This window comes from Phyllostomus discolor, chromosome 5, assembly GCF_004126475.2.
Source record: "Phyllostomus discolor isolate MPI-MPIP mPhyDis1 chromosome 5, mPhyDis1.pri.v3, whole genome shotgun sequence".
Taxonomy (NCBI): domain Eukaryota; kingdom Metazoa; phylum Chordata; class Mammalia; order Chiroptera; family Phyllostomidae; genus Phyllostomus; species Phyllostomus discolor.
In genome coordinates, this window is record NC_040907.2 from 31,961,495 (window position 1) to 31,975,862 (window position 14,368).

General features: G+C 55.0%; 1 protein-coding gene across 1 annotated transcript; it reads right to left on the bottom strand.

The window, feature by feature from the left end:
- Positions 1-12,205: 12,205 nt before the first annotated feature.
- TMEM275 (transmembrane protein 275) lies at positions 12,206-13,589 on the bottom strand. The gene has a single exon (XM_028511776.2). It carries the CDS (start codon positions 13,237-13,239, stop codon positions 12,706-12,708), a length of 534 nt encoding a protein of 177 aa, XP_028367577.1. The 5' UTR covers positions 13,240-13,589; the 3' UTR covers positions 12,206-12,705.
- Positions 13,590-14,368: the final 779 nt, after the last annotated feature.

Here is a 14,368-nt window from a genome sequence, read left to right on the forward strand (position 1 = left end):
GGGTGGCAGCATGGATTCAAGGTTTATGAGGGTCCCTTCATGTCAGGGTATGTGTGCACATGTGTGTGTGCATGCGATTAGAGCTTATTTGTCTACATGTACACATGAGAACCTGTGTCTGCTTGCATTTGTGTGTGTGCATGCTTGTGCATAAGCAAGGGAGAGAGGCTGTGAGACTGTATATATATAGGCAGTAACTGCAGAAAAAGGGTACAACCAAGAAGTTCTTGTGAAATCACAGCCCCTTCTGCATTTCAAGAAAAAGATGACAGGCAATCTCTTCTGCTCAGCCTTTACTGCCCTTCCCCCAGGGTGTCTGCACAGGGCCTCTGTGCCAGCTGGAGGATGGGATTTGGGAGGGGTGATTGTTACTTCTGGGGATTTCCTGGTAGAACCCCAGCGGCCTGAAGAGTGTGCAGAGGGCTGCCTGCTGGACTTCCCAAGGGCGGTGGCAGACCCCAGGAGACGCATTCCTCTCTCCCCAGTGGGGCTGAGGATTAGGGTGGGAGGGAGCACCCCCCTTCACCTTGTCCCACCTCCCTGTCGGGCTGGCAGATCAAATGTCTGCCTCAAATCTCCCACTGCTCCCTCAGGGCCCTGAGCCACTGCGGGCCTCCTGCATACCTCAGTGCCATGAAACACTTGTCTCCTGGTGTAGAGGGAGCCAGGTCATCTTGCAGTTCCAGTTACTTATGCATACTCAGCACCTCTTGAGCACCTGCTGCATGCCTGGCCCTGTGCTGGCTCTGTGCTGGGTACACAGGAACAAGTAAGGGGAACATGGTCCCTGCTCTGAAGACAGTTATAATGCAGGGAAATTGGGGGTTCAAAACCAGATAACTGGGAGCATAGGAGGGGGTCCCTAGCTCAGCCCAGAAAGATCCTCAGGGAGAGAGGCTTTAACATTTTTTTATTGATTGCTTGAGAGAGAGAGAGACATCAATTTGTTGTTCCACTTATTTATGCATTCATTGGTTGATTCTTGTGCCCTGACCAGGGATCAAACCTGCAACCTTGGTGTATCAGGACAATCTCCTAACCAACTGAGCTACCCGGCCAAGGCAGGGAGGGAGGATTTTGAGCTGAGTCCCATAGGTCCAGTGTTTACCAGTAAGGCAAGAGAGAAGGGTGTCCTGGGAGAGGCATAGCACATCAGCACTACAGCACCCAGTTGGCTGAGCCGGATTCTGGAGAGCCCCAGAACCCTGAAAGACCAGGGCCCTGCCTGGGTGGGGCATGAAGACAGTGAGGGTAGTGTCAGGGATGGAAAAGGAAGCTGGGAGCTTACACTTAAGCCCGAGGACTGAGGGAGGCATGTTGGAAAGTATTTCCAGTGGGGAATGGGGTGGTCAGACTTGCATTTTAGTAAATCCCACCCCCATCCCATGTGCTTGTGGCATGGTGGCTCATGAAGAGGCAGAGAGACCAGAGAGGAGGCCATTGTCATGTCTGCGTGAGAGGAAGGTGGCCTCAAGGTGGACGGGGGGAAGAGGAGTGGGGAGAAGGGGTTATATTGAGGTGAGATTTAGGAAGTGGAACTACTGTGGTGACTGCAGGCATGGGAGGGGTCAAGAGTGCTCCTGAGTCTCTGGCTTGGCAATAGTAGATGGGGACCCTTGGGGCTGGGGTGAGTGTGGGCAGATGAGCCTGAGCTCAGGCTGGTCTTGTCTACTGCATTTGAAACTTCAGTTTATTCAAGGGAAGATGTTGAGATGTACTGGATCAGCCCTGCTGACTTAGACTTTAATTTTTTTTGAATTTCTAACAGTTTTTTTAAAAGATTTTATTTTCTTATTTTTATAGAGAGGGAAAGGGAGAAAGAGATGGAGAGAAACATCAATGTGTGGTTGCCTCTTGCGCATCCCCTACTGGGGACCTGGCCTGCAACCCAGGCACGTGCCTTGACTGGGAATTGAACCAGTGACCCTTTGGTTCGCTGGCTAGCACTCAATCCACTGAGCCACACCAGCCAGGGCAGACTTTAATTTAACAAGTACTTATATAGCACTTTCTCTGTGCCTTGCACTTTACAAATATCAAATAATTTAATCTTCACACAACTCTATGTGATAGGCACTACTACCCCCATTTTACAGATGAGGAAACTGAGGCACAGAGCAGTTAAAAAACATGTACAACACCACACAGCTAGTAATGGATGACCTAGGGTATGAACTTGGCTAACCTTAGAATCCATGCTGTTAACCTTGGTGGCTGTCTGCAGAGGGTGACAAATGAAGCCACATTACTGAATGAGATCACACTGGGAAATGCTGAGGATGGGACCCCAGGGAAACACTGACTATGAAGCAAAGAAGATTCTATCATGGAGTTGTGATGTTACCCTCGGCAAATAACTGCCCCTCTCTGGTCCTCAGTTTCCTCTTCTGTGGAATGGGAATCATTAGCCATGTCCAGCCTGCTTCCTGGCAGGCTCAGGTGAGATAGTGAGGGGGCCTGGAGGAAGCAGAGGGCTGAGTGAGCAGCTCTGAGCCGGCGAGCTGCATGTGCTCAGGCAGCTCACGGTGGGTGAGATGAAGAGAGCAGGGGCTCCCGGAAACTGCTCCCCAAAGCCTTCCGTTGTTCTTAGGTCTTGGCCTCAGTGTTCTTTCAGTCCAGGGGTCTGGCTCCTCAGGTGCCCTGGGGAAGGGGCATCTGCTGAGAGGGTCCTGGGGAATGGGCCCTTTTAAGTCCAGAAGAGCTAGGCCCACCCTCCCCGCTTCTTTCCCACAGAGCTGCAGGGGGCTGGAAGTCTCCCCCACCCCTGCAATCTCTCATTCTCCTCTCCCTTCTGGGAAAGCCGATTAGGAGGCGGCCTCCAGCCCGCCTCCCTGACAAGTTTGTCTGAACTTCCAACAAAGGCCCTCAGAGGGCTGCAGAGGGCGGGCCCTGGGCGGGGAACCTGACACCACTAGCCCAGGATCACCCCTGAGGCCTAGGAGGCAGCTCCCTGGCTCTGACCACCCTAGGCAGGCAGGAATGTCTCAAGAGGGGACCTGACCCCATGAGGACCTGGGGCTGGGCTAGGGCTAGGGGACATCTTCACCTGGGAGCCCCTCAGCACAGGCCGGCACCAAGGAGGGTGGGTGGGGATGGGCTTGCATTCTCCCACACACTTCCACACACTCCCAGTTACACACATACCCTCCTGCCCTTCACCGCCACATGCACTTACACACATATCCTCTCTCTCAGACACATGGGAGATGCTGACTTCTGCATCAGGCCACACAAGCTCAGGGTGTCTGTCTGTCTGTCCTACTCATATACACACCCCCATATGAGCCTTCAGACACATAGCCCATGCTCTGTTGCCTGGATGCTCCACGTACATCCATCCCATCCCCAAGGTGTACATTCTCCCCGCTTCCTCACACCCCATAGACACCTCCCACCCTAAACACTTAGAGAGTGGCACCAATTCCCCTCTGCATATGGGCCTCTTCAGCCGCACTGCCAGCTCGGTGCCCAGAGAGCCTCCACAATTGCTGTCGTGGGCCTGCTGAAGACACTGCCCGAATAATCCACGTGCGAGTCAGACTGGTCCTAGCAGCCACGTTAACAGCTGTGTGCCCTGTTCCACACATCCATCCTCACACATTGTTCTTCTCGGAGACACCTTCACGGGCATGTGACCTGTGCAGTCATGTAGGACCCTGGGGTCGAGCCCCATAATGTTCTGATGTGTCTATCTTAACATTCTTAATTTTTAACAAGGTGTCCTGCATTTTCATTTTGCACTGGACTCCACAAGTTCTGTAGTTGGTCTTGCTCCTTCATTAGAATCTCCTTCACCTCACCTGGGCCTTCTGTTTCTTCAGAGACTCAAGGTCTCCAGAAAGCCCTTGGCTTCTCCCAAGTGTCCAAATGCCCCTCTTCCTCCCACCGCTGAGACTTTTCTGTTCACCTCCGTCCCTCAGCAGGCAGCTGAGTGTGATGGGTGAAGGGAACTACTGAGAACATGCTAAACTTTTGCACACCTCCTCCTAGTGTGTCCTTGGGGCTCAGCATCCCCATCTGTAAAATGGGCTCGTGACAACATGGGTTTCAGGGCTCTTTGTGAGGATTAAATGAGATAATGTCTGGACAACACTTAGCACAAAGCCTGGCATTTAGTAAATGCTCAATAAAATGCTTGTTGTTGCTATAGTTACACTATTATTAATGGTGGTAAACAACAACAGACTCGGCCCCTGACCCAATAGATAAATATTACTGGAATAATTGCACGTACATAAATGTAAAGTAGCAGGAGTAGGTGAGAAGTGCATGTCTCTGACCTTACAGGGCTTAAAGCTAACCAGAGAGGCAATCTGAGGCTAGTATCAGGGATCAGTCCAGGGCAGGTCACAGCTCTGTGAGGGGCTCAGAATGGGGCCAGGGTCAAAGCTTTGTATGTGGCTGGGATCAGGGATCAGTTGGGGCCAGGGGTAGGGCTCAGCACAGGGAAAGTCACAGCTCAATTAAAGGTCAGAGTTGGGGCTCAGAATGGGGCCAGGGCTGAGCTAAGTCTCTGATTGGTGCTGTCAGTTTCCTTTCTAGCGTTAACTCACTGTGGGGTCGTTGAATAAGCTGCTAACTTTCTGTGAACCTTCGTTTATCATCTGTAAAATGGGGAGGCCTTTGCCTACTCCCAGGCTTGTGGGAATAGAGTGAGTAAATCATGAAAGTGGAGGATTAAACTGCTGCTACTGCTGCTAATGCCCCAAGCCTGGCCCCCTGGGGCTCTCCTCCCGCTGCCAGGCCAGGGAGGCTGTGCCATCATTACCCACATCTCCAGCTGTGGGAAACCACCACCTCAGCCCGGGATCCTTTCCAAAACGAGTCTGGAGATTTTGAAAAGCCTTCTGAACAACAAAGGCCGCAGGAGTGATATTTCCTCCAGGGGCTGACCGCCCAGTGGCTCCTTTATCTTGGCAGCCAGGCTTGAAGAGCCATTCTTGGAAAGAGCTTGTGTGGGGCGTGTGCGGGTGTGTGTGAGTGTGAGCGTGTGCGCACAAAGCCACTCTTTGTTGCCGTCACCACCTGAGCAGGCTGGCAGACCCGGATGCCTGGGTCCTTCGTAGGTCACCTCTCCTTCCTCTCCCCTCCACACAGATGTGCTGGGCAGCCAGCGGGGAGGGGGCACTTTCTTTTCACACTGTCCTGAGGTGTCCAGCCAGACTGGACCCTCACTGTGCCCTTTCCCATCTGCCTTTGGTCTTACTGGTCCCTCATTTTGGGAAAAGCCTTTTCATTCTTTAGGACACATCCATATGACACCTTCTTCAGGGAGCCTTGCTTGATTACCCTAGGGGAGGGCAAGTCCCCTTTCTCTCTTCATCCCTCTTGGCCACCATGTACAGTTCTTATCCACACACAGCTGGAGGTCCCCAAGCAGGACCTGGTGTGGCCCAGAACCTGGCTCAGAGCTGGTGTTGAACCAATACCATACTTGTTGAATTGAGTTGGACGAGCAGTGTGAGGGCCAAGCTCTGTCTATGCCCTCTGGAACCTGGCTCCTGTCTGGCCTTGTTGTGTGGCCCTGGCTTTTGCTGGGCCTCTGTTTCCTGTGCAGAGGTTAGAAGGTAGTCTACATAGGCCACTTGCCTGCCTCGGACAGCTGTGATTTCTGGATGTTCCATCCAGGACCTCTTCCCATGCTGGGTGCACCCAGCTGTGGGTGCAGATGTGGCTTCGAGTCACCTGTGTGGCAAAGCACCAGCAGCGGCTCAAAGCAGTGGGATGAAAGGGCCTCCAGGGATGGCATGCAAGGAGGAGTGAGCATCTGTTGGCCGTGAAGGGCCTCTCCCTTTTCTGGTCTGTCTCATTCCCGGCATCCTCTAGAGCTGAGGCTGGAGCTGAGGTAGAGGCCATGGCACAGCCCCCTGCCTCTTCTGAAGACAAGGCTCTGTCCTGGCGGGGGCTTTAGATTCTTCTTCTGAGTCTTGAGCACCAATGCCCAGAGTTTAGGGACCACACCCAGTCTTTGTGAGGTGGGTGGGAGGGGCTTCAGTCAATTAATGTTTTTTGAGCACCATGTATATGCCAGACACAGCCCAGACCCTGGGGATGCAGTGCTCGAGGGGACCGTCCCTGTGCCCAAGGCCCTCAGTGCTACCTCTGAGATAATAAATAGATGAGCAATGAAACAAATACATGGGGGGTGCTGATTAAAGGTTATAAAAAAACTGAAATAGGGAATGGACTCAGGAGTCAGGGTTCAGCTGAGGAGATAGATGGAATGATCAGACCAAGAGTAAGGACAGAGGTGACCAGACAGATGGACAGACAGGTGGACAGAAGGTAAGGAAAGAGTTTGGTGCGGGCCTTGAAGGCGGGACTGAAGGCTCCCAAGGGAGAGGGGGTAGGGTGGAGAGGCATCTATTAAGCTGATGATGACTCCAGGCCCTAATCCTGTGCCAGGCCTAGGCGGGTAGTATGTTTGGGGGGAGGGGAGCACCCCTGCTGGGGTGTAATTTCACGCTGAAGGGCCTGATGGGGCGTCCCAGGGACTGATCCTTTCTGGATCAGAAAACCCACTTCCCTTTGTCAAATGCAGGGCGATTAACGCCTTAACCCTTTGTGGGTTGCCTAGGGCCAGCCCTGCCCTATCATCTCATCTCCAGCATTTTGGGACCTGCCCAGAGTCTTTGCCTCCAGCCCAGCCAACTCCTGGACCATGAAGCGTCTGCAGAGAGGAAGACGCTGTAACTGAGGAAAGCCAGGGGGTGGATTCTAAGACAATTTGCCCACGTCCCTGTTTCCAGCTCCCCCAAGCCCTTGTGCTCCCAGAGAGGTGAGCTCCCCACCCCATCTGCAGGTTCCCTCATAGCTCAGTTCAAGTCCAGTTTCCTTCAGGAAGCCTGGGGTTGATTCTAATCTACCACCATAGCCTCCCACATGTCCTGTGATGGGGTGCTCACTGCTTTCCAGGGGAGCCCCTCCCACTGGCAGTAAGCAGTAAAGCCATATCCTTTTAGTCCCACTGACCTCTCAATGAGGATGAACAGTGGCTGCCCCAGGAGACCAGGCCCCCTAAACTCTCACAAGCTGGGCCTCCAGTAACACGCCAGAGACATCCCTGGCCATTTTGTGTAATGGTGGGTGGATCCTCACGCTCAGCCCCTGCCCTGCCTCCATGCCCTGTCTCGCTCATGCCCTCTCTCGTTCTGTTCAAAGACATCTCTGTAAGTTGTCTTCCCTTCTCTGGCCCTCCCTCATTCCTCCTAGCCTAACTTCCCTGCATCCGGTGTCGGCTCCCATTGCCTCTCCACTGCCAAGCTTTCCTGGGATGGGGAAGAGGGGCAGGGACCCGGCTGGACCTCCTCTAAGCTCCCTGGGTATCTAAGACCCCAGCCCCATTAAAAGAAAGCCCCTAAATGTTATTTACACTTTGGAGTCTTAAAAACCATTAACAAAAGCCACTTAATTCAATTATCTTCCCCGGGCTGGCTCGACTGGGCTCAGTTCTCAGCACTGAGCCCTGGCTTCCCCTCGTTGCCCCCTCCCTCTGCCCCCCCCCCCCCACTGTCATTGTGTCGGGCTAATGAGGTAAACTGAAGCGAGCTCTGTCCCCCCTGACAGGTTTATGAGAATTTAATAAAGCGTGGCCGGGACCAAATGAGTTGCCTCAGCCTCGGAGAGCTCATTGTCTTCCGAGTCAGCGTTTTTGACTCGAGCCGCCCCCTCCCCCGCCTGGCTCCTGCCTGGCTCAGCCCTTACTCCCACCCTGGGTGTCTCCCAAGGTGAGCCTGAGGCCGGTGGGCCCTGCAGAGACCAGCTTGGCTCTGCAGGCAAAAGGCAGCGGGACTACACCCTGGGTGGGGCAAAAACTGAACTGGTTGGTGAGCTGGGGAGGGGCTATAGGGTCTCTGTGGACCTCCCCCTCCTCACATACACCAGACCCCAGGAATGTACAGAGACCTCCAGGACCTCTGCTTCCTGTCCCACGCTGCCTCGGTGCTCTTGTCTCACGGGCTGCTGCCCACCTGGGGCTGAGGCTTGGCTGGAGCCACCTTGAGCATGATTCACTTGTTCTTGCCTGTTTGGAGTGACTGGCCAGAGTAAGCTCCCAGAGCAGGGGGCTTCTCCTCTGGTTAGGGCACAGGGTGGGGACACAGAGACACCGTGGTGGCCTGGTCTCACTCTCTTCACAGGTCACCTTCTCCTCACATTTCCCCTGAAAGGTAACAAGGGGTGGAGCACTGCCCAGTGAGTAGAAGGGACTTGCCCAAGGTTCCGCAGGAGTCGGAAGTGCAGGTGGAAGAGGCTCCCAGACACACCCGCAGGCAGAAGGGCCCTGCTCCAGAGCCCAGGAGGACCTGGGGAAGGCCTGGCTGTACTCCCTCCCTTGACCTAGACGGCCTGGAACCAGCCTTTCTCTGCCTGGCCTCTTAGGGGTTCAATACCCAGGAGTTTCTGGATCATTCAAAGACCCAGAATGCCTTATCTCTCCCTCAAAAGTGGCTCCAGGAGTTCCTTCCTTTTGGCACTGAAGCTTGGCCTGGCATGGGAGCCTCGTTGGAAAAGGCCCCTCAGTCAGTGGGGTGCTGGGGGAGCAAGTCTTAGGTGTTAAGGCTCAGCCTGTGACCATTATGACAGTCCAGTCTTCATCCGGGGTCAGGGCTCAGTTCACTTTGTGACCAAAATAAGGGTTTATTAGGTATCCAGCATCAAGGCTCTCAGTCTGTGTCCAGTTCAGGGTTCAACCTTGGGTAAAGGTCAGGGCTCTGGACTGAGTCAGAACTCAGTCTAAGATCAGGATCAGGGCCCAGTGTATGGACCAGGCAAGGGCAGGGCTCAGAGTGTGACCAGGATCAAGCTCAGGCCAGGACTGAGTATGGACTTGGGAGGCAGTTCCATCTGTGACCTGACTCAGGACTTACCTGTGACCTTGAGGAAGTCTAAGACTATGTCTAGGGTCAGGGCTCCCTCTGTGATAAGGTCAGGTTCCAGGGCAGGAGATGTCATTTAGTAAATTTGGGTGACTTAACCCTCCCCCCACCCCCTCCACAAGCACACTCTACTCCTGGCTCCTCCCATCCTGCAGGGCCTGGACCCAGAGAAAAGGAAAAGGCCAAGTTGTGCAGGCTGCCTGGGCTGATTGGTCTCTATCCCTTGTCACATACCCAGGCTGCCCTCTAGTGGCACTTCCTAGCAGTGCCGATTTCCTCAGGCTTGGCTCACCTGTCAGGCCTTCGCCTGCTTTTGGGAGCCTGGTCCTCAGGCATGTCAATCAATGCTGCCAATCAATGCCCATCTAGCTGGCTCTACATTCCTGCGCCTGCCAACCTCCTCACAAAGAAGCAGAAAGCAGGAACTGGCAAGGGGGATACCCACACACAAGGGGACTGTTCTCCTTTCTTACCCAGAACTGGATTTCTTGGTAATTTTCTATTAGGGGGAACTTGCCAGGAGCCTCAGTTGTGGGATAAGATTCACATCTTTCACTCACTGCACACATATTTACTGAGCATCCACATTGTGCCAGGTAGGCTCCAAGTGCATAACAGTGAACAAGACGCAAGTCCCAAGGTCTGGGAGCTCTTATTCTGCTCACTTCTCCCTAATCCCCAACTGTTGGCCTACAAGCCTCATCAGCAAGGCACGGGCCCCAGCAGAAAGGTGGTGAGATTCAGAACTGGGCAACTTGGGGTACCTTCTCCCCACTAGACTCAGCGGTTAGATTAGTCTAGACTCTAGGTTCTGTCTTCACTTCTCCCCATGTGCCTTGTCTGGACTCATGGCTTAGCCACCACCCCAGTGCCGATGGTTTCTAAACCTGCATCCCCTCTACTCTCTTTCCAGAATTCAGGGTGTGGCTCCCTCTCCTGTGGGAAGTTCCACTGGGCTGACAGACCTTTTATCTTCCAACAGCCCTTCCTTTTCTTTTACCACATGCCTAGCTGCTCAAACCAAAATTCTAGAACTTCCTCTGAGATTCTTCTCTTCCACGGCCCTTAAACTCCTGCAACAGGGAGACCTCAAAGAGGGGGTGTAGAACCTGTCCACTTCACAGCCACCCCTCCACCCCAGCCCCCAGCATATCTCACTGTGGTCACCTACTAACCCACCGCATTTTCCTCTTGCCCCTCAACACTCTATTTTCCACACAGCAGGCAGAGCGATCTTTACAATCATAAATCAGATCATGTCACTTCCCTGCTTAAAACCCTCCAGTGGCTCCCATCTTGCCAGGAATAAATCCCAACTCCTCTCCCTGGCTTACTCAGCTGTACTGGCTGAGCAACACGCTCCTTTCCCACCCTCACCAACTTCATCTCCCACCTGTGTCTCCACAGCTCTTTTTTTTCTTGGCCTGACACATGGAGGTCAAGTTTACTCTCCCTTTGGGGCTTTTGCACTGGCTGTGCTGCCCCCAGAGGGGCCTGAAGGAGTGTGAAGGGAAGAGTCCCCTGGAGGGACAGGCCTGGAGAGAATGGGGTGGGGGTTCCTAGGGTGGCTGATTGCAAAGTGGGCTTTGGGGTATAGAGAATATCTCCTGGTGTGCCTATGGAGAGGGAGGAAATACAGATGAGACAAATGACCTTCAGCTGGTGGTGGCAGTGGACGGGGGACTCCAGGGAGCCAACATCGCCTCCTCCCCCACCCCACTCCCATTCTATTCACTCACACTATCTCCGTGTGGCCTATGGCCTATGGCCTTGCATTCTAATTGCCTGTTTACCTTTCTTCCTCAGCAGTCCAGACAGGACATGGAAGTCTTCTTGTGGGGGGAGAAGAGGAAGATGGTATGCAATTCCAGGCCTTTGTCCACAGGTGGGGGAGAGGTTTGGGTTGGGCCTAGCATTCCAGGGCTAGAATCTGAGGCGTCTCCTCCTAAGAAGGTAGGGGAAGGGTGAGCCAGACCACACTCCAAAGCAGCATCAGTAGTGGTCCCCCTTACCTCCTACTCTACCAAGGCAGAAGGTGGTGTCTGAGGCTGCAGACCACTGAACTGGAAGAGACAGGACTGGAGCCTGGGGAGGAGGCCTTTCTTGCGCGCGTGAGCATGTGTGTGCGCGCGGGCGCACACACACACACACACACACACACACACATTGTGGCGGGGAGTGGGGGAGTTCTCTGAGAAGAGGTCATCAGCTCCAGGGGCTGGATGCTTCAAAGGTTAGGGCCCATCGACCCATGTGAATTAATAGAGATGACCTGTTCAACACCTACTGAGACAGATTCATCCTTCTCCAGGTCAATGAGAGGGGGAGACAGCAGGAGAAGCAGAGGCAGAGAGGGTGTCAGAGGAAGGAAGACGGAGCCACAGGGCTGACGGGGAGAGCCAGGGCCCAAACAGAAGAGCACCAAAGCCTACTCTGGAAAGAGAAAGGGAGGCTGAGGAAGCCAAGGGTGGATGGCCAGGCAGTCATGGCCTACAAGGGGTGGTGGTCCGGTGTGTGCCACCATCACTGGGGACGGCTGGCCCCGGTCCCTGCAATGAGAGGAGGGGCTGGCCCAGGTTGCAGCACCTTCACCCCAGACCCCAGCTCCCTCGTTTCTTCCTGTAAAGCAGCCTCCATTCCTCCACCAGATGCCCTCACCCACCCGGAAGGAACACAGGCTAAGCTCAGACGCTGCAAGTCCAGCCAGGCCAGGAGAAAGGTTTAGGATCTGCATGGCCCTGGGAGCCCTTCTTTCCTCACCATCCCTGCTGGGTGATCCAGCCCTTAACCGCTGCTGCCACCACCACAGGCTCCCACATACATGTGTGATGTTAGTGTCACTCACACTCCCCATTTCATACACGTAGCCAGGCGATCTCACCCAGACACACTCATATATTCATCCAGTGCCCCAGCCTGACACACCTGTTTCCACGGATATTCACAGGCAATGCCAGACTCGGTCTTCTGTTCACCATTACACTCTCCTCTCCCCCGGGGCCCCCCTCTAGGTCTCCAAGAGGATGGGAGGACCCCAGAATCCAGGGCCCTGCAGTTAGGCCCTCCTCCCTTCAGGGCTGCACACGACAGAGGACTTGGCTCCAAAGGTGCTTTATTGACAACAGAGGCTTGGAGGGAATGCACAGTGAGGGGGCCCTCACCACTCACCCCTGCTGGGGCCCCAGCCTCCGCTCTCCCTGTTCTATCTACTCAGGCAGAAAGGGTGCAGTGTGTTCAACTCAGCTGTACCTTAGGGACTGTCCTGCCTCAAATCACAGACCCCCCCCCCCCCACCAACCTTGCCCAGCTAATCCCAAAAGGTATGGGGGTGGAGGCAAGGAGGGCGAGGAGGAGCAGAGGGGAGCTGGTGACCTTTCACAGTGTGCAAGGACAGCAGACACCTGGGGCTGATACTCCTCCCCTTCTCCCGCTTCATCCTACCCCTTGGAGGTGTGGGCTTTGCTGGTAGTCGGTCCCTCTCAGAGTGGCCCCATTCATAGTGCCCAAAAGCTGTGGGTGGTGGTAGTGTTAGGACTCAAGGTCCAGGGGTCCCATTTCATCAAGTCTGGGGAATGCAGTAATGTAGGGCCTAGCAGACCCCATCTGGAGCGCCAAGGAGCTGCTCACCCCTGGCAGTGGGGACATGCCTGGGCACACTCTGCCCTCCAGAAGTTCCAGAGATGGCACAGATGAGGCTACCTGTGCCCAGCGCCTGACCCTTAAGAAAATTTCCTTTTTCTTGTCTTTTTCTCCTCCTCCTCTTTCTTTTTTCTTACATGGCACTGAACGAAAGGACCCCGGTTTGGCGGGTCCGGGAGGGCCCGCACCGCTAGGGGGCCTCGCGCTCCCGGGGCAGGTTGAGCCGGACCCCGTTGGTGCGCGGTGTGTAGGCCACAGCAGTCGCGGGGGAGTCCAGGGCGAAGGGGCAGGGGCTTGGGCTGGAGCGGCCGGAGGAAGCAGCTGAGGCGGCGGGGCTCAGCTGCACGGCCGTGGTGTCCTGCGCCGTGCGCTCGCTGCTCTCCATTTCCAGCGCCACGGGGCCGGTGCCACCGCCCCCCTGGTCCGCGCCCTTTGCTGCCGTGGAGCGCGGGCGGGACGTGGGGACCCGGCGGCTACACGCGCAGCAGGCCGCGAAGAAGCCGAATGCCACCACCAGCAGCGCCGGCCCTACGATCAGCGGCACATTGAGCCTGGGCAGGAAAGAGGCGAAGGTGCCCACCAGTGTCACGTTCACGCCCGCCAGCAGCACGCACAAACCACAGGCACAGCATAGCGCCGGCGACAGCAGGCCGGGCAGCCAGCCCTGTGCGCGGACCGCAGGCGCCCGCGAACCGGGTCCCTGGCTCTTCCCTTTGGGCGGCATCGGTCTGGGGACTCGGGGCACTCATCAGGGTCTTTCCTGCCGCCGGCCCGGACCAGATCCCCTGTCTGCGGCCGAGCTCCCAGTGGTCCTGTGAGCACAAAGCGAGAGGGAGTGGTCAGCAGGGTATCTCAGCTTCCAATCCCACTCTCAGTTCTGGGGCTACATTCAGTGCCTGGGAGTGCAGAGGTCATCTTGCCCAGCCCCCTGCCTCTGCCTCTTGGAATCAACAACCCACCCCAACCCACCCCTATGGGAAGAGTCTGCCCATTGTTTTCCTACCCAGTCCCTGGTTCCCTCTGGCTACTCTTGCCATCCTCCCACCCTCCCTCCTCCAGACAGACACAGTCCCTCCACCCTGTCTCCTCCAGGAAGACTTCTTGGACTAATTAAATTGAGTGAACGGCTTCCAGGTGCTGAAATGATAACATTATTAGTAATCCTAATTAGAGGGCAGGTGGCCACTCTTGGGATCTAGACAACTCTCACCCTCTCCCCAGTGAAAGAGGGCCTTATAAATTATCTGGTATAGCCCCTCCTTACCCACATAGAGGTCTAGCAATTTACTCAAGATCCAGGACCAGAACCTAAGGACCTGCCTCCTGGTATGCATGCTCCCTCTTAGGCCCGGCTAGGCATAGCAGTGACATTAACTTTTCTGAACAATCAGATGAGGTCCTGGAGTGACTGAGTGAGAGTGAGGAGCACCTGATATTTCAGACGGTCAGTGAGAAGGGACAGACCCTCCATAGGTTGGGTTTGGCTGGAGCATGCTCAAGGCCCCAGGTTCTTTCTGGACTGGGAATCCTACATCCACTCCACCCCTGCACTCCTGCCCCCAACACCCAGGATTCCACTGCTGAACCTGGACTCATAAGCCTGAGCACTGGATACTAGAATTCCTTTCTAGGATTCTCTAGTTGTACCTGGGGTCTATCACGGGGTTCTAGAATTCTGGGAGTGCATGCAGAAGCAAGGGGAAGGTCATCAGAGTCTAGGAATTGATCATGAAAGCACAGGTATGAAGGCCCTCAAGGATGAGGTCACAACTGTGGAGCTGTTAGAACTGTGAAAAAATATCACCAAAAGGCCCTGAGAACGAGAGGTGCAGAGGTAGATGGTGCCACAGGCG